The sequence below is a fragment of the Ictidomys tridecemlineatus genome, chromosome 6 (genome assembly GCF_052094955.1).
Source record: "Ictidomys tridecemlineatus isolate mIctTri1 chromosome 6, mIctTri1.hap1, whole genome shotgun sequence".
Taxonomy (NCBI): Eukaryota; Metazoa; Chordata; class Mammalia; order Rodentia; family Sciuridae; genus Ictidomys; species Ictidomys tridecemlineatus.
The window spans coordinates 87,069,413-87,087,693 of record NC_135482.1 but is presented as its reverse complement, the minus strand read 5'-3'; the positions used below and the strand labels follow the sequence as shown (position 1 = coordinate 87,087,693).

The 18,281-nt window shown below is 38.9% G+C and overlaps 2 protein-coding genes across 4 annotated transcripts in view; one reads left to right on the top strand and one right to left on the bottom strand.

The window, feature by feature from the left end:
• The first annotated feature begins 727 nt into the window (after positions 1-727).
• On the top strand, positions 728-8,181 carry Spx (spexin hormone). Of its 2 annotated transcripts, none has more exons than XM_078015122.1 (5): positions 728-941; positions 1,112-1,169; positions 1,711-1,773; positions 3,152-3,235; positions 4,944-5,344. In XM_078015122.1, exons 1-5 carry the CDS (start codon positions 861-863, stop codon positions 5,015-5,017), a joined length of 360 nt encoding a protein of 119 aa, XP_077871248.1. In that variant the 5' UTR covers positions 728-860; the 3' UTR covers positions 5,018-5,344. The 2 variants fall into 2 exon arrangements, with proteins under 2 accessions (XP_077871248.1, XP_077871249.1); XM_078015123.1 differs by lacking the exon at positions 4,944-5,344 and adding an exon at positions 8,026-8,181 and having other exon boundaries at positions 795-941.
• The window catches only part of Gys2 (glycogen synthase 2), a 70,860-nt gene continuing 55,708 nt past the window's right edge, over positions 3,130-18,281 (bottom strand). The window contains exon 17 of one of the 2 annotated variants that reach the window (XM_078015115.1): positions 3,130-3,330. The gene's annotated coding sequence lies outside the window, so the exon portion shown is untranslated. Of the gene's footprint in view, positions 3,331-9,991; positions 10,105-18,281 lie in introns of those variants that run through there. The other variant, XM_005328907.4, reaches the window with a different exon arrangement.

Below are 18,281 nucleotides of genomic sequence, written 5' to 3'. Positions count from 1 at the left end.
AGCCTTTTTATTTTTACCCAAGTTACTCATCTTCAGCCAACAATGATAAATTGATAGCTGGTCACTTTATTCATTTACTTTTGCTTCCACCTTGGACTATTGATTATTTTCATTAATAATATAGATGACGTTGATAAAAGTGCTTTGGGCAGCTAACAGGAAAAGCAATGGCAATGATGCTGACACATTCAGAATGTCTCCTGGCTGATGTGATCAATATCTAAACAAACGATTTCCATCCATCAATCATTCCTCAACTTCCTGCAATTGAATCTCCCTGGAGAAGTCATCAGATCCTTTCAATCTTGATGACTGACAAGTTGTCCCTGTGGATTCCCCAACACTGTGTAGATGGGGAGGTGTCTTTGACAGTAAGACTTTAAAAGCTCTAATTTCAAAACAGGATTAGATTAGAAAACTCTCAGGTAAAGTCCTAGTTATTTCAGGGTTCTGAAAGAAGCTGAACATGAAGGTAAGTAAAAGTTTTATTTACTCGAGACATTTTAGTTATTTTATAAAAAGCTTTATAACTTTTCACCTATTTTTCGTGAGCATTTTAGAGGCTAAATGATATTGAACTTTTATAAAATAGAATTGTTTGATTTTACTGAGGAAAAAAAACATCACTTATTCACCCAATTCCTCATTTGGGTGAGGTAATGAAAATAATATATTTCTAAATAATTTTTCTAAGTGAACTCCGTGGGTTAATAAAAAGGGAGACTGGGAGAATACCTCCACAAACCGAGGATTAAAACAGAACATAGCCAGAAGTAAGGGATTTGTAATCATCCAGGCATAAAGGAAGAAAGCAGAAAATCCAATGGGCAGGGGAATGACCCTCTTTGGTTCATCATGTCATGCAGGGAGCCAAAAGTCTGACAGCAGCAACCCTGGCTCTTCTCCTGGTGTTTTCTGTCCTGGGAAACAGTGCTCCTCAGGTAACCAGATACAAAGAACAAATCCGTTGCATGCACGCTGTGCCCACTCTCTCTTTTCTTCTTTTTTTTTCCCCTTTCTTATTTCTTCTTCTTCTCCCTCTCCTCCACCCCCCCTTGGAGGACTGAGCTGTGATAATTTATTAACCTTTCTTCTCTTCTCCTGCTTATAGAAACTCTTTAATAGAAGAAACTGGACTCCTCAAGCTATGCTCTACCTGAAGGGGGCACGTAAGTTCTCAAATACTTTGTTCGTCCTACAATGGTAAAGGAAAACTCTCAGGGTGCATGAACAGATAGCTGAAAAGCCTGAAGACAGAATAATATCAAACTTTGCTCCTTTACCTAAGTGAGGGCATCTGGTAATCCAGGAAAAGATGGGAGAAGGAGGATAATGAGAGCAAGACTCCCTGGTCATTAGAAACCTTCCATTCTAAACCTGAAGGTTGCCATTTCTTGGTGCAGACGCAACCCTGAGGCTTCCGAGGGAAGAGAGCACGGATCTGTGAACTTGACCTCGGCTCCAAAGCGCCCCTGCAGCGTCTGGCTGTGGCGGCAGGGGGCGGGAAGGGTGAGGAGGAGTTGGGACTTTTCTGCGGGTTTCCGCAGCACAGGCTCGGGCCAGGCTGCCTTCTGAGCGCCCTACACCCTTCCGCCAGGCACGGCTCTGACCAGGAGCCACCGGCTGCCGCCGCTGCCCCATCTCGCTGCGGTGGTTTAATCCGCAATTGCCCCAGGCCACCGGGGCTGAGCCCGGTGTCTTGCTTTGCAGAGGGGCGCCGCTTCATTTCCGACCAGAGCCGCAGGAAGGACCTCTCCGACAGGCTGCCTCCAGGTGAGTGACCTAGACAGCGAGGGCTGGTGTCCGGTCTTGAAGCTGCAGAGGTCGAGCAGGGCTCGCTCAGCCCTGGCGCGGAAGGAAAGCTTCTCCCCAATCCGGAAAGAGGCAGCTCTCCAACTGCCCTGAGTTACAGTTGGCCTGAATCCAGCTCAAGTGGGCAGCTCTGGAGCTGGGGTGTGACGCTCTGCCCCTGGGGACCAGGGCTCCCGTGGCGGAAGCGGGCGCGGCAGCCACCGAGGCTTGACTGGGTCGCAGTCTTCTGGCGGCCAGGGTTTGCAGAGGTCCTCAGGAAGCGAGGCCAGGGCGGACAGGCAAAATCTGGGGTCCAGCTCAGAGGGGTAGGGAGGGGTATAAAGAACTGTGCAACTGCTTCTAGAAATGTACGTATGCATTAATGGCAGGAGTTTTGCTCAGTTTCCTCTTAAACATTATTGTTGCTATTATTATTAAAATAATCATTAACCTAGGAGCCTCAAATGTATATCTTTATTATATCTGTAAAAGAGCTATTATTAAAAGGTTCAAAACCAAAATTAGGTAAGTGGGGGACGTTAGAATGGAGCCAGGCACTGTTGTTTTTCATGATACACCTTTCCGTGTCATTGAATTAGAGATTATAACACAATTTTTTTAAAAAAAATTATAAAGATGGAAATGATAAAGAATAAAAATATATACTTATTCTGAAAGAATATCTAAACCTTTCTGTCCATTTGGGCACAGTGTCACAAACCTGTAATCCCAGCAACCTGGGAGGCCGAGAATCCTAAATTCAAGGCCAGCTTGAGCAAGTTAATGGGATTAGGTCTCAAATAATAAGAAGAGTTTTTAAAGGGGGCTGAGGATGTAACTCAGTGGTCAGTGCTCTTGGGTACAATTATAACTACCACAACAAAACAGACATCTTTCTGCCCAGACATCTCTGTAAGTTATGAAGATAGAGATTCCTCATGGGCTCTTTCTCTTAGTCCTCTGTGCTTTCATGCCATTCTCTTAAGAACATAGTTCAAAATATTCTTCCCTACCCTGTAAGTAAAAGATATAATCATTGGGAAGTCATTTCTAAGGGAAGTATGAAATGTTTCCATTTATAAAAATCAGTGTTCTGGGACTGGGGATATAGCTCAGTGGTTGAGCTCTTGTCTAAATTGAGTGAGGCCCTGGGTTTGATGTACATGCACATATGCACGCGCACGTGCGCACACACACACACACACACACACACATCAGTGTCCTATGTACTCTTTGCTTAGGGATTAAAAAAAAAACTATTTCATAGAGGTATTTCTACTATTGTAGCATACTAGAATAGTATTTATTTATATGAATATTTAAATTCTAATGGAATCTTTATAATTTTTTTTTCCTCTAGAAAGACGAAGCCCAAATCCCCAACTACTAACTCTTCCAGAAGCAGCAGCTCTATTACTGGCTTTGTTGCAGAAACCACAAGAAGGTACAAGTATAGTAATCTCCTTTTACTGCAGAACAGAGCAGGATTCTGTCTTGAGTAAACTCTTCTCACTCCAAAAAGTCACAAAGATGTGTATTCTATAAAGACCAATATATTTGTCATTAAAGTGAGGCTTGAGAATATAAAAAAATATTTCCTGATGAGACTGGTGAACTTTATATGAATTTCACAATCCATCGCCTATTTTAATCGTTGTTTTTCTTAGAACTCAAAGCTGATGGAGCTTATTATTTTGTAATTGAAAACATTGAAACCAAAAAAATGGAATAATCATAAATCCAGTTGTTCCCTATTAAAAGTTAAACCAAATAATATTGCTGAAAGTCAACCATTTTCATTTTTACTTGTAGAAGTTTCAAATAGTTCACCCAAATAGATAAGGACCAGTTCTGATTCTAAGCCTGTCTGATTTTCACTACACTGTATAGCCTCTTCCATACCAGGACTGGGCAAAATCTTCAAGTTGAACCATTTTGTCCATGTGGCAATAAAACTACTAATTAAATTAGACATCTTGGTAATGATCAGCTGGGTCTTTGGAGGCTAACCAACCTAGTTTAAATCCTGGCTCTACTGCTTTTCTACCTGGGTGGTCCTGAGTCTTAGTGTCATGATATCCATGTTCAGGGTCTCAACAAGGGCCTAATAAACAAGGTATGTAATTCTTATTACTATTAAGAATAAAAGTCATCAAAGCATAATAAATAGACCTAGAATTTTCTCTCTCAAAAATTACAATGAGCCAGGTATGGTGGTGAATGCCTATAATCCCAGTGGCTCAGGAGGCTGAGGCAGGAGGATCGTGAGTTCAAAGCCAGCCTCAGCAATTTAGCAAGGCCCTAAGCAACACAGTGAAACCCGTTTCTAAATAAAATACAAAAGGGGCTGGAGATGTTGCTCAGTGGTTGAGTGCCCCTGGATTCACTCCCCAATACAAAAAAAAATTATAATGCTATCATATTTATGACATAATTTAAAATGTAAAAGGTCTAAAAATATATGGCAAGTGATCTGGTGGTCAAAGCACATACTACAGCCATGGTTCCCTGACATTTATGCTTCTGGAACAAACATGTGCTGTGTTTAGGATTGAACTGAGCCATGTGGGAAGAGGGAAGACAGCAGAAGGTACTTCTTAGGCTGAAGTTTTGCCTTTGTTGTGAAACAGTGCCTGTGAGCAGCACATCGAAGAGAGTGGAACAAAGAAGTCTTTTGAACCCAAAATGCCAGGGCTAACTGGGACATAGAGAAGATTATAATTCTTATTCAGAAAATATACATTTATGCCTTCTAGGTGCCACACACTGTGGCAGGCAGAGAAGAGACTAAGCCAAAGCAGGCATGAGAGTAGCTTTTGTAGGGAAAAGACGGGGTCAATAGGGAGTGGCAAAGCACAACACAGGAGCGGTGGTTATAACAGAACTACTATAATACTGCTGCTGCTACTGATCATGATGATGATGATGATAGCTAATAATGATCAAGTCCTTGCTGTAGTACAGTGGGCCAGGCACTGTATTAAGCACTTGATATGAATGTATTCCTTAATCCTCACAAGAACCCCAGGACATGGTACTCTTTTGTGATTTTAAATAGGTTTATTCATTCATTCATTCATTCATTTATTCATTTGTTTTATAGTTGTATGTGGAGAAGAATGCCTTTATTTTATTTGTTTATTTTTATGTAGTGCTAAGGATCAAACCCAGTGCCTCACACATGCTAGGCAAGCGCTCTGCCATATTCTTAACCCACATTTTATAGGCGATGAAATAGAGGCACAGAAGGATCAAGTTGCTAGCTCACCATCAGAGAAGGTAACTATTCTGTATTTTAGAATGAATGATGCAATGTATGGATCTTCAGCAGAGAAATGGCATGGTAAAGAAAGATGAGTCTGATTATGATACACAGAGTAATAATAAAAGCAATAAAAATTTCAACCATCCAGGAGAGCACTTATGATGTGTCCCACAGCATTGTTAATCTTTAGAGCTCAGAAAACTGGACCTTTAATAATTGTATTTGCTTTCCTAAGGTCATACAGATAGTAAAAGGTGATTCTGAGATTTTCTTTCATGACTGGTGACTCTGTAGCTCTTTCGATGATGCCATGGCACCTCATGGATTATGTTGGAAAAGAAAGGCTGGCATGAGGACCCAGTGAGAAGCCAAGGAAATAAGAAGGAGTGAAGAATGAGGTTGGTGGTCAGTGGGAGTTGATGGAGGGGCTTGACTCTGAGGTATATTGCCAAGAAGTATAGGTAAGATGGGATAACTGTTTGCTAAAGACATAAAGGAGACTCCAAAGTCTAGCACATTTGTCAAGTTGTATGTGTGAGTTAAAAATGGCAATCCTGATAATAAAGAATAAAAATTTCTGTGGATGTGAAGAAGAGTTCAGTTCTAGTTGATGGAGATATTCTGGTAATTCAAGGTATAGGCCAGTGGTCTTCACTGTCCATGGGCAGACTGGTTTTATCAGAGATAACTGAGGAGATTCTTGAAACATTGATTTCTTGACCTTATGCCCAGAGGTTCTGATTCTGTACTCCTTGAATGAGACCCCAGCATCTGTATCCTTAACAAGTCCGCTCTGACATTACTCTGGCACGGGTCAGATTTGAGAACAAATGAAAATTCAGATATAGTTAATAAGGGTTGAAACCATATGGAGATCACTTCTAGGGGCTTAGATGTCTTGGGAAAAGAACAGATAGTAAAAGACTGAGTTGCAAAACACCCCAAAATCAAGGGACAAGGGAGAAAATCATACTGATGAAGATTGTGAAAAGAGCAGGCCAAAATATAAAAGGAGAATCAGAATCTCCCAGAAGTCAAATATGATAAGGTTCCAGAAGACAGTCATCAGAACCACCACTCTAGCAGGATGGTTAGAGTGAATACAGAATGCAGGACATGAAACAAGAGTTCACAAGACTTCCCTTCAGCTTCTAGCCATGGCACAATTCCCTGGTGCTGCATCCTATCCAAAACATTGATCAGGGGGAATTTGGTCCAAGAAAGTAAATTGCAGAATGGAAAATACTAGATATTGGAGAACTGGCCTGGATCACAGAACTGCAATGAAAGGTGAGAAATAGTTGAGTAGATGGAGGTTGCCATATCTAGGATGATCTTTTCTAAATTCAAGCTTTGGGACAATGATTGATTTTTTAAGTCAGAAGGAAAAGGGCTCTGATGAAGACTGATTAACAGGGAAGTTTTGGATTGCATGTGCAGAGCTAGGAAAGAAAATGAGCTAGAATAGAAAGATCTAATTCTACAGAGGAGAAAGGATTTCTCCATAGGTCCACATTTCATGTCTCTTAGAAAAATAAACATAAGTTTTTGAATTATCAAAGTTTTATAAATTGCTTGTCACTGAAGATGAAATAAAGAAGATAAACTTTATTAATCTAAATTGATGGACAAGTTTTGGATTCCCATATGATTTGTTGATCACTAGCATCCTGTAGTGTTTTTTTTCTGAAATTCCTAGGTATTAATTATTTGGGAGACTCTTATGTAGTTAATGTAGATAAACATTATAAGTAGAAAATATTGTTAATTGTTATTGTTGTCTTTCATCTCAGTGGAGTTTATATTGGAATGCCTTTTTGGCTGTGTGTTCTTACCCCTTCTCTAAATATCAGCCTGTTGTTTATAATGTTTCAGAATGTGCTAGCAATTCGGGTTAAGATATAGCTGGGCTATTCAAATTATATTGTAACTTACTGAGGGAATATGGTTTAATCTAAAAATGACTAAAGAAAATTAGGAGATGCATTTTGCCCTGGGCCACTCCTGGGAGCTACCTGATTGCAGGTTTTATCCCTTTTATTGCAGTTTTAGAGTCCCAGAAACCTGCTGCCATCTGAGTCCTTAGGTGTTCCTGCCCAGTTGTGATATCTCATGCTCTGAAGTTTTGCAAGTTTCCAAGAGCTAACAAGTGTCCTTGCTTTTGACTTATTGCCCTTCCCAGAAGGAATCACCTAATAAAGGAACTTTCACAAATGCATTCCTATGTACTTGAAATCATTATGTTAATCGAAATAAGCCAGATTCAGAAAGTCAAGGGTCTTACGTTTTCTTTCATATGTGCAAATTGGAGTGGAAAAAGAAAATGAAAGGTGTGACAGTTGACGGGGAGGTGCTCAGGAAAATCCAAGGGAGATCAGTAGAGGAGAGGAAAGGGACCAAAGGGAGGGAAGGGAAAGGAGAAAAAAATGTTCTGCTATATAATCCTTCCAAAGTAAGTTAGGAAGAGAGAAAATAAAGAGAGAATAATTTGATGCAAGTGGATGGTCATGATTGTGGGTATTTTAGACAAGAAGCATAATTATCAGTATAAGTATATTATATGTATATGTCCTGACCTATGGCCCTTTCAGAGTTCTACCAAACCTCCTTTGTTATAGATTCATTCATCATAGATATTCAGATATATCCCAAGCTGAGGAGGAAATTTTTTAAACCAAACAAATCAAAACCCATTTTTTAAAAAATTTTCAATAGCAGAGTCCAATAGTTAATATAAATTAGTGGACTAAATGTTTATTTGCTGAGGTTCTCTTCATTTACTTTCCTCCCTTTTAAAACATGGAATGTGGGCTGGGGATATAGCTTAGTTGGTAGAGTGCTTGCCTCGAATGCACAAGGCCCTGGGTTCAATCCCCAGCACCATACACACACACACACACACACACACACACACACACACACACACAGGAATGTGTATGTTTATTTTGCATGATTTTTTTTTCTTACAGATGGAGAAAAAAACTCTGATCAAAGCAGATTCCTGGGAGATGGTCTGCTAAACTGGTGAAAATATACCAGAGTACATTCCAGCATAGTTCTGTTCTTGTTGAAAACATGAACCATGTGAATAAAGCCCCTGGACCCTTTTACTGTGATCTTAGAAATATGCGCCACTAGTTGTATTTTTCAGAAGCAAAAGAAATGTAGAGTTCTAAGCTAAGACCATTATCACCCCTTTTGCTGTTTCAGATCCTGTTCAGATCCACTTGGTGTCTTGCTCCACAATTTTTTTTGGAGCATTTCTAATAAGGCTGAAAACTCATTACAGCCAAAACCTGGCTTGATCTTGGTTGTTGGTTTTTCATCCCATTACCCATTTGCATTCTGATGTCACTCAGCCGTGGTTCTCCCTGTTTCCCCTTTTTCTTATTCCTAAGAGAAGGGTCAGGCCTGGCAGGACTGGAAAAGGGAGAGTCTTACTGTGCAGTTTCTCCAGGAGATTTAAGTTGTTAAGGAAGGATGTGGAAATGGGCTGGCTGGGAAGAAGCCTTGTAAGAACACCTGAGTGTGGTTACTGAGATGGGGAACAGGCAGTTCAGCTGGAGCCAGTGAAAGGTTTGCTGAAGGGCCATAGCTAGGAGCTCCCCATGTGCCCTCAGGAGATTTCCCAGAAATCATTTTAGAAAGTTGGGTCTAAAAGTTAGGGACCTCAGCAAATGGAGACTCTGCTTGTGTATATGTCACACAAAGGGAACCAGCTAGTTTTCAAGAGGTAACCCATTTTCCATGGCTAAAGGGTCTCAGCAAATTCTAATCCTCTGCTTACTCTAACTGCCTAGATCTTCAGGCTTTATCTGACATTAGAGCATTACATTAAGGTACCCTGATAACATAGTGCATGTTATATAAACTAGTTTACTACTTTTCAAAGTCAATTTGGGTTCAATATCACCTGAACACAAATACAGTCACACCACTACGGCAAGCATAATGATTTATTTGGAATTACCACATGATCATCATGTTTTTAACCTAATCAATTCAGAGTTGTTACTGACAAATGTTATAAGTGGAAAGTATTGTTGATTCTTATGGTAATCAGTATGTAGCCATTATTTAATAGCTAAAGAATATCTTTCTGTGAATGTCTCCAACTTGAAATTGTAATTTCACTCTGTTAAGTAATCAGAATCATGCTTATAAGATTTATCTGGCTCTTGTTTCATAACTGAATAATGATATAATAGTCAAGTTAATACAATATTTATCTCTGCCAAAAATTAATATACATGTATTAAAAACTTCTGTGGCATTATAATAGGTGTCTGTCATTAATTATGATTTGATTTTAAAGTTGATTTAGTAGAGACAATGCATACATCCAATTTATTGAAGATTACTGTTTACTCACCAGACATAAACTTATTCATATTGCCTAGTTAAATATTATATATATTCCAAGAATGCTTTTTTTTTTTTTTTTGGTACCAGGGATTTAACTCAGGGGTATGTAACCATTGAGCCACACCCCCAGCCCTTTTAATTTTTTATTTTGAGACAGGATCTCACTATCCTGCTGAGGGGCTCATTAAGTTTCTGAGGCTGGTTTTGAACTTGCCATCCTCCTGCCTCAGCCTCCCAAGTTGCTGGGATTATAGGCATGAACCATCGTGGCCTAGCTCAAGAACATTTTAACATTAATCTTCAGAAATAATTTTTCCCAGATCTGACCATAATAATTTCAAGTATTTCAAAGTAAAATGCAGTTTCAAAAAACTGTCTGAATGACCACTAGCTGCTAAAATACAACCATAAGTATTTATAAGTCTTTGAGTTCCTTGAATGTTCTGCCACACAAATAGGCTGATTAATTACAAAGGTCCCTCTCCTTAGTTTGCTATAGCTTTCCAGGTATCTTAGGGTGTGTCTTAGTCTATGTTTTATTACTTTAGCAGAATACATGAGGCTGGGAAATTTGTAGAGAAAAGAGGTTTATTTTGGCTTAGGATTCTGGAGGTTGGAAGGTCCAAGAACATGGCTCTGGCATCTTCTCTGCTTCTGATGAAGGCCTCATGCTGCTTCATGGCCTAGCGGGCATGTGTGGAAGAGGCAAAACATGAGGGGTGGCCTTGTTTATAACAACATATGCTTATGGTAACTATTAATTGTTCCCAGAGAATTAATAACTTCTAACAAACTTATCACCTTGTGACATTTTTGTTTGTTGTTGTTGTCATTTGTTGTTACCAGGGATTAAACCCAGAGGCACTCAACAACTGAGCCACATCCTCGTTTCCATATTTTGTTTAGAGACAGTGTCTTGCTGAATTGCTTAGGGCCTCACTAAGTTGCTGAGGCTGGCTTTGAATTCTCGGTCCTCTTGCCCTCGGCTCCTGAGCCACTGGGATTACAGTGTGCCCCTTCCTCAGCTATTCTTTTTTGTTGTTTTGTTTTTGGAGCTAGGATTGAACCCAGGCTTTTATGCAGGCTAAGCACACTAACACTGAGCTACAGCTCTGTCTCCCAATCACCTTGTAAAGGCCCCACCTCCCAACACCACCACAGTGGCAAACTTCAACATGAGTTTTAGATGGGACAGATCATATTCAAGCCTAGTAAGGTGCTGCAATTCTCTTTATTTCCATCTTTTTACAAACTGGAATGATGAAGTAATTATAAATCAACAAACTTCTACATTATATGGCATGTATTCTAAATTAATAAATGATTGCCTTCAACCTATACACACTAACAGGAACATTCTGACCTCCAGATAGAGCTATCAACCACTTTCTGTACAGTTCAGGTTGCTTTTCCCTCTTTGCTTCTATATCCTACCTCCAGCTTGGGCTCTTAATTACTCTTTACTGAGTTATTAATTATTATTTGTTCTCCTTCTCCCTCTCCACCACCACTGTAGTCCTAAGAAGAGAGAAAAAGACAAAGAGGCCTGGCTTGCTTGTTCCAATCAGCCTATAGCTCACATTTCTTCTTTACCTACCTATGATAAATAAAAATGTATATTTCATCAACCTTGAGTTATATTATTTTATCTTGGTCTCAGGAGAAAGGCAAGTTGGGACGGAAACTTCATTCAGTCCAGTCTCTTCTTACTATCTGTAAATTCCTTTAGAAAGAGGTCGTTTCTACTTTGATCCGATCCTCACAATCACCCAGGAAAGTAGGCAATTCTGTCACCCACATTGCTTCAAAGAAATCTGGAAAGGTTACCAATCTCATTCACAAGGGGTCTACCTCATTACCTAGTCACCTCCCAAAGACCTCACCTTCTGATATCATCACATGGGGGATTGGTGTTTCAAATATGAAAGGGAGGTGTGGGACACAAACATTCAAACCTTGGTAATTCAAATCATTAAAAAAAAAGTCTTTTGCTTGGTACAAGAGCTCACGCCTGTAATTTCAGCTACTTAAAGGCTAGTGTAGGAGGATCTCAAGTTCAATATCAACCTGAGCATCTCAGTAAGACCCTCAGCAACTTAGCAAGATCCTGTCTCAAGACAAAAAATAAAAAGGGCTGGAGATGTAGCTCAATGGTAAAGTGCCCTTGGATTCAATTAAAAAATAAAATTAAATTAAAAAATAAAATCTAGGGGGCTGGGGAAAAGATAGTCTTTTAACAAATGGTGCTGAGAAAACTGGATATCCATATGTAGAAGAATGAAATTAGATCCCAAACTCTCATGCTGCACAAAAGTCAAATGGATCAAGGACTTAGGAATTAAACTAGAAAACTTGGAACTGCTGGGAGAAAACATAAGGTCAATACTCCACCATACAGATGCAGGTACCAACTTCCTCAACAAAACCCTTAAAGCTTAAGAAATAAAACCCTGGGGCTGGGATTGTGGCTCAGTGGTAGAATGCTCGCCTAGCATGTTTGAGGCACTGAGTTCGATCCTCAGCACTACATAAATGTAAAATAAAGATATTGTGTCCATTTAAAACTAAAAAAAAAGAATCACTAAGTGGGAAGCCAAGAAATTGAAAAGCCTCTGCACAGCAAGGAAATGGTTAAGAGCGTTGTTTTAGTCTGGCTTTTTGCTGCTGTAACTAAAAGGTCCCAAACATTGCAGAGGAGGAAAAGTTTATTTGAGGGTTCATGGTTTTGGTTTTGGAGGTTTTAATCCATAGAAGGCTGGCTCCATTCCATGGGGCTTGAGGAAAGGCTGGACATCATGGTGGAAGAATTTGGCAGAGAAATAGCTTACATTGTGATCAGGAAGCTTAGAGAGTCCACTGGCCAGATACAAATGTATACCCCAAATCACGCCCCCAAGTCCCACCTCCTTCAGCCACACCCTACCACTTTCAGTTACCACTCAGTTAATCCCTATCAGGGGATTAAATCACTGATTGGGTTAAGACTGACTCTCTCTCTCTTTTCTTGGTTTTGTTTTGTTTTTTTGTTTGTTTGTTTTTTATAGTTGTAGATGGACAGAATGCCCTTATATTTTTATGTGGTGCTAATGATTGAACCCATGCCTCACACATGCGAGACAAGTGCTCTGCCACTGAGTTTCATATCCAGCCTGGGTTAAGACTATTAAAATTCAATCATTTCTCCTCTGAACCTTCTTGAATTGTCTCACACGTGAGCTTCTGGTGTGAAGAGTGAGATTATAGGATAGGAGAAAATCTTTTTCAGCTGCTCCACTGACAGGGGTTTAATATCCAGGATATATAAAGAGCTAAAAATACTTAACACCGAAAAAATAAATCCAGAATATGTAAAAAACTCAAAAAATAGCAATAATAATAATAATAACCCAATCAATAAATTTGCAAAAGAACTAAACAGACATTTTTCAAAAGAAGAAACACAAATGTTTGAAAATATATGAACAAATATATAAAAAAAAGTTCAACTTTCTAGCAATCAAGGGAATTCAAATAAAAACTACACTAAAATTTCATCTTACCCTAGTCTGAATGGCAATTATCAAGAACACAAATAATAATAAATGTTGGTAAGAATGTCAGGGGAGAGTTACTGTTTTAGTCTGCTTTTTCACTGCTGCGACTAAATGACTTGACCAGAACAATTATAAAGAAGGAAAAGTTTATTTAGAGGCTCACAGTTTCAAAGGTCCCAATCCATAGACAGCAGACTCCATTCCTCAGGGATCAAGGTGAGGCTGAATATCATGGAGGTAGAGTGTGGCAGAGGGAAGCAGCTCACATGATATCAGAAAGCAGAGAGAGAGAGAGACAGACTCTACTCTCCAGATACAAAATAGCCACACCCGCAATGAACCACTTTCTCCAGCCACACCCCACCTGCCTCCAGTTACCACTCAATTCACTGATTAGGTTAAGGCTATAAGCCAATCATTTCTCCTCCAAACCTTCTTGTATTGTCTCACATGTGAGCCTTTGGGGGACACAACATCTAAACCATAACAGTTAACACTGATACATTGGTGGTGGGACTAAAAATTAGGACAGCCACTCTGGAAAGCATTATAGAGATTCCTAAAAAAACTAGGAATCAAATCACTGTACAACCCATCTCTCCCAGTCTTTAGTGTTTATGCCAAAGAACTAAAATCAGCATACTAGAGTAATAGAGCCACATCAACATTTATAGCAGCATAATTCACCATAGCTAAATTATGGAATTAGCCCAGGTGCCCATTTATAGATGAATAGATCAAGAAAATGTGGTATCCATACACAATGGAGTCTTTGCCATAAAGAAGAAGAAAATTATGGTATTTGCCTGTAAATGGATGGAAACAGAACATCATGCTAAATGACATCAGCCAGACTCAGAATGTCAAGGATTGAATGTCAATTCTTATATGTGGAAACTAGAGTAAAATAAAGGAAAGAAGGCATTGGAAGTGGGATCCACATATCATAAATATTTAGGGAAGATCAGTGTGCAGTGGAGAATTGAGAGGTAGGAAGGACCATAAAGGGAGGGGTGGAATGAATTTAACAAAATCACATAATATGCATATACAAATGTACCACAGGGAATTTCACCTTTATGTTTATGTAGAAAGTACTGATCAAAAATAAACAAATGAAAGGAAAACCAATAAAGGAAAGAAAAGATGGGAAGGAAGGAAGAGAGGAAAAGGGTGGGGAATGGGGATTGAAATCAAATTATATGAATGTATGACCCCAACTATTATGAATAACTATAATCCTCTAATTTTAAAAAGCATAAATTTTTGTAACTCTATTTCTCTCAGTAAAACCATTTATTGATACAACTCCTGTGCGCAAGGCACTATACTAGACACAGTCATTTACTAACCATCAATCCCATTTGTTTATCCTCACAGACTCTGTCAATCTTGGGAAAAGTATGTATAAATGACTACAGAAGGATGGGGCTGATTCTGAGTAGGGGGCTAAGTGCAGGTAGAAATTATGATTCCCACACGTGCCATTCAAAAAACAGGTGTTGGCATTTGTTAATTACTGTGTATTATATTGTATACATTTCTAATCATAGAATTAAAAAGACTTGTATTTTAAAGTTTTTTTTATATATTTTACTGTATATTCATGCTCAAATAATAGTAGACCATCCAATTACCAATCAAGAATATCATTTGAATATACAATGTGTGACTTCACTAGGGATACATTTTTATGGTTGTCATAATAGTGAACCCTCCCTCCTTTTAAGCATTAGATCTTTTTAGTAATTCAGCAAATAAGTATATAGTAGAAATCCATATCATTTTTTTCCTGCTGTCCAGTGCAGAATTTTTTAGATCACTCTGCAGGCCCTAGGTTAACTGACATTCACAGGGCATTTTTCAAGGATAAGGCTTTAGATATTTTTTTTCTTTCTTTACAAATCTTTTTTTTAAAAGATGAGTTTTGCAACTATCCTCCATTTTGACTTGCTTATGTTGATATGTCCATTTATTCTTCTACTTTTTCCCAGCTAGAAAATAGTTGTATTACAGTTTTCCATTAGTCTTGAACTATCAGACATACTGTCTTTATGACTCTTCCACTGTTATCATTACCAATCCAGTAATGGTCTTCCCAGTGGAAGAACTTCTATAGACCAAAGCGAACTGATTTGTCAATCAAGATATTCACTGAGCACTTAGATGGAACATACAGTGAATGGCTACTCAGTCATAAGAAAGGAATCCAAGAGTGAATGTGCTTTGTTTTGTTTTTTGCCAATTTAGATTTAACTACATTTAAAACATAAATCTGCTTAATTATTATTATCCAATAATATGTCTAAGTACACCACAGAATAAAAACACTGTCCTTGATTAAGTAATCTATTTTTTGCTAATTCTTTTTTAAAAAGATAGTTTCAAATGTTATTATTAGACACTATTCATAACTGTTTTCCACATGACATTTAAAAAAGATTTTAAAACAAGATATTGTGAATTAATGTTAAATCTTTAAATACTTCTGGATTCATTCATTTGGATTTAGCAATTTGTCATCTGTGGAAAATTAACCAAATTTTCAAAAGGGCTTTCCATTTAACAATAGAAAAAAATGTTACAGTAAGATGATACACTACAGGTGGTAACATCTCTTGGTCATTAATTTGAAAATGAATTCTATAATTCAGAAGAGTTGTTAAAATATGCATTCATATGCATCAAGATCTTGATCTAGGATAGCTATTTTCTTACGGATTTTGATGATTTTCTGGAAAACTAAATATAAATTAATGGTTCTGATACATGTGAAAAATTAAAAATAATCAATAAAGACAGTTTTTTAAAGTATGTAGGTAGTACACATTCATAGCTAAGATCGGGATCCTTTGGGAGGGAAATGGGAGACTTTTTTGGTAGGGTATAGAAACTGTATAGACACTATACAGCAAAGGATTAAAATAATGATAATTTAAAAATAAACACTGCTAAAAGAAAATTCTTATTGCTTAAATCATCCATTTTAAAAACACGTCCAGTCTTGTCCCTTTAATACTCCTCCTCATGCCTAAATTTAAGGGAGAAACAAGAGTTGGGAGCCGTAACTTGGATTTCATTCTAAATTACAAAATGGCTATTCAAGATCCAACATGGCAGCGGGCGTGGAGAGATCAAATCTCTGACCTCTTCAGCTGCGCGGGCATAGGGAGTCGTAAACTGTCTAAATGCTATTAGCTCAGGATCACTAGGCAATGCAGAGCTGATGTAGATCTGGGGCGAACAGTCCGGGCCTCTCAGAACACACACCGAGCCGGGATCGGCTGAATTCAAGCTCTCGTTCGCCTGCTTCCCACAGCCAAACCGCTGTGACTCAGCAATAACGATCCCACCGAAACAAGTGGTCAGCCCTTCTGATCCTACGGAAGTAAAAGCCAACCGAGCCTGCATAGGCAGTGGCCACAAGATTGAAACGGGGCTTGGGAGAGACAGTCAGGACCCACCCGTTGCATTGGTCACCCGGCAAAGGGAACGAACTGTCACCATTTGCATGGGATACCAGCATGACATAGAACTGACGTCACCAAAACGCGGCGGAGGAGATAAATTCATTGAAACCAGCGTCAACAGGTGTGTAATGCCCTAGCCTTCCCTCTCCACACAGCGGGGAAACCTTAAGGGCCCTTCCCCACTCCCAGCTCTCCCGTGAGCGCGATAGCCAGACCAAGGGAATCAGGAGTGGCGAGGGACTAGCGGCGCAGAACTCCCGGCTACTGCTCCCACCAGTGCTGACAACTGAGGTCTCTTGCACCAGCTACCAGGGGCGTGGCTACCGGAGGGCAAGCAAGTTCGCTGGGGGTTCTCAGCCCCAAGCTCTACAAACTTAGGGCCTGAAGGAATGGCAAACAGGGAGAGTGTGCCCAGGCGTTCATGAAAACAGGGCTCCCAGGAGCAGCAGACCTGGCATGTAGTCTATATTGTGGTGAGTGTCACCAGTGAGTGGGTCCTGGCTTGAGGAAAAGAGGAAAAGTGTCTAGACACAAGAGAAGGCCCTAGGCATCCAGGATTGGAGACCCGCCCAGTCTGGGAGGAGGAGCGGCTGCACAGTGATTGGTTCCCCCGTATTGACAGGAGAAGCTTGGCCCAGTGGGCACAGCTCCACCTACTGGAAGAAAAGTTAATCAAACTCTAAGACGGCATTTATTAATTTTTTTTTTAAATTTGGGTTTTTTTTCATTTTCATTTTTAGGTTGTTGTTTTGTAAATATTTTTCTTTAATTTTTTTTAAATTTTTTTATTTTATTATTTTTTTAATTTTAATTTTCATTCTTTTATTATTATTTGTCTTTTCATTTCTTTTCAATTCTCTTATTCCCCCTTCCTTGAATTCTATCTGCTTACTCTCATTCTCTTTAGTGACTTCTTCTCTTCCCTTCTAATACCTTTTCTCCCAAGCATCAAATAAATTTATAGGAGTAAACAGTAACTCAGCAGTCAAACAGAATAAGAAGTAACATGAGCAGCATGAAAAAACAAGGAAAAAAAGAAATACAAACAATGCAGGACAGCCTAAATATTCAGGAGGACCTAGAGCCATCAGAAAAATGGTCATATAAGGAACTCAAGGAATACCTTAGACAGATGGAATGGAATCTTAAAGAGGATACGAGACAGCAAATTCAAACAGTGAAAGAATACATTGAAAATGAATTACATAAACAGATAAAAGAAGAAGTTAAGTATCTTTATCAGGAGATAGAGATTATAAAAAAAAACAAACAATAATTCTAGAAATGAAAGAAATGATAAACCAAATTAAAAACTCAAATGAGAGTATCACTAACAGAGTGGAGCAAGTAGAAGCCAGAACGTCAGATAATGAAGACAAAATATTTCATCTTGAAGAGTCTAGCCAACTCAGAAAGGCTGATTAAAAATCACGAGAAAAACATCCAAGAGATATGGGATAACATAAAAAAACAACTTTAAGACTTATCAGGATAGAGGAAGGCACAGAGATTCAAACCAAGGGAATGAGTAACCTACGGAATGAAATAATTACAGAAAACTTTCCAGAAATAAAAAAGGAAATGAATATACAAATTGTAGATGCATACAGGACACCAAGCACACAAAATCACAGTAGACCAACGCCAAGACACATTGTTATGAAGATATCCAATATACAAAACAAAGAGAAAATATTAAAAGCTACAAGAGAAAGGAGGCAGATTACATTCAGGGGTAAACCAATAAGGTTAACAATGGATTTTTCATCACAGACGCTGAAAGCAACAAGATCCTGGAACAACGTATTTCAAACACTGAAAGACAATGGATGCCAACCAAGAAATCTGTATCCAGCA

What these genes read in the sequence shown, in the direction of transcription:
- Spx (XM_078015122.1), top strand. Translation starts at nt 861, where the DNA reads ATGCAGGGAGCCAAAAGTCTGACAGCAGCAACCCTGGCTCTTCTCCTG. An exon ending in TGGGAAACAGTGCTCCTCAG is followed by an intron (nt 942 to 1,111) that starts GTAACCAGATAC and finishes TCCTGCTTATAG; the next exon opens with AAACTCTTTAATAGAAGAAA. An exon ending in GTTGCAGAAACCACAAGAAG is followed by an intron (nt 3,236 to 4,943) that starts GTACAAGTATAG and finishes ATTTTTATGTAG; the next exon opens with TGCTAAGGATCAAACCCAGT.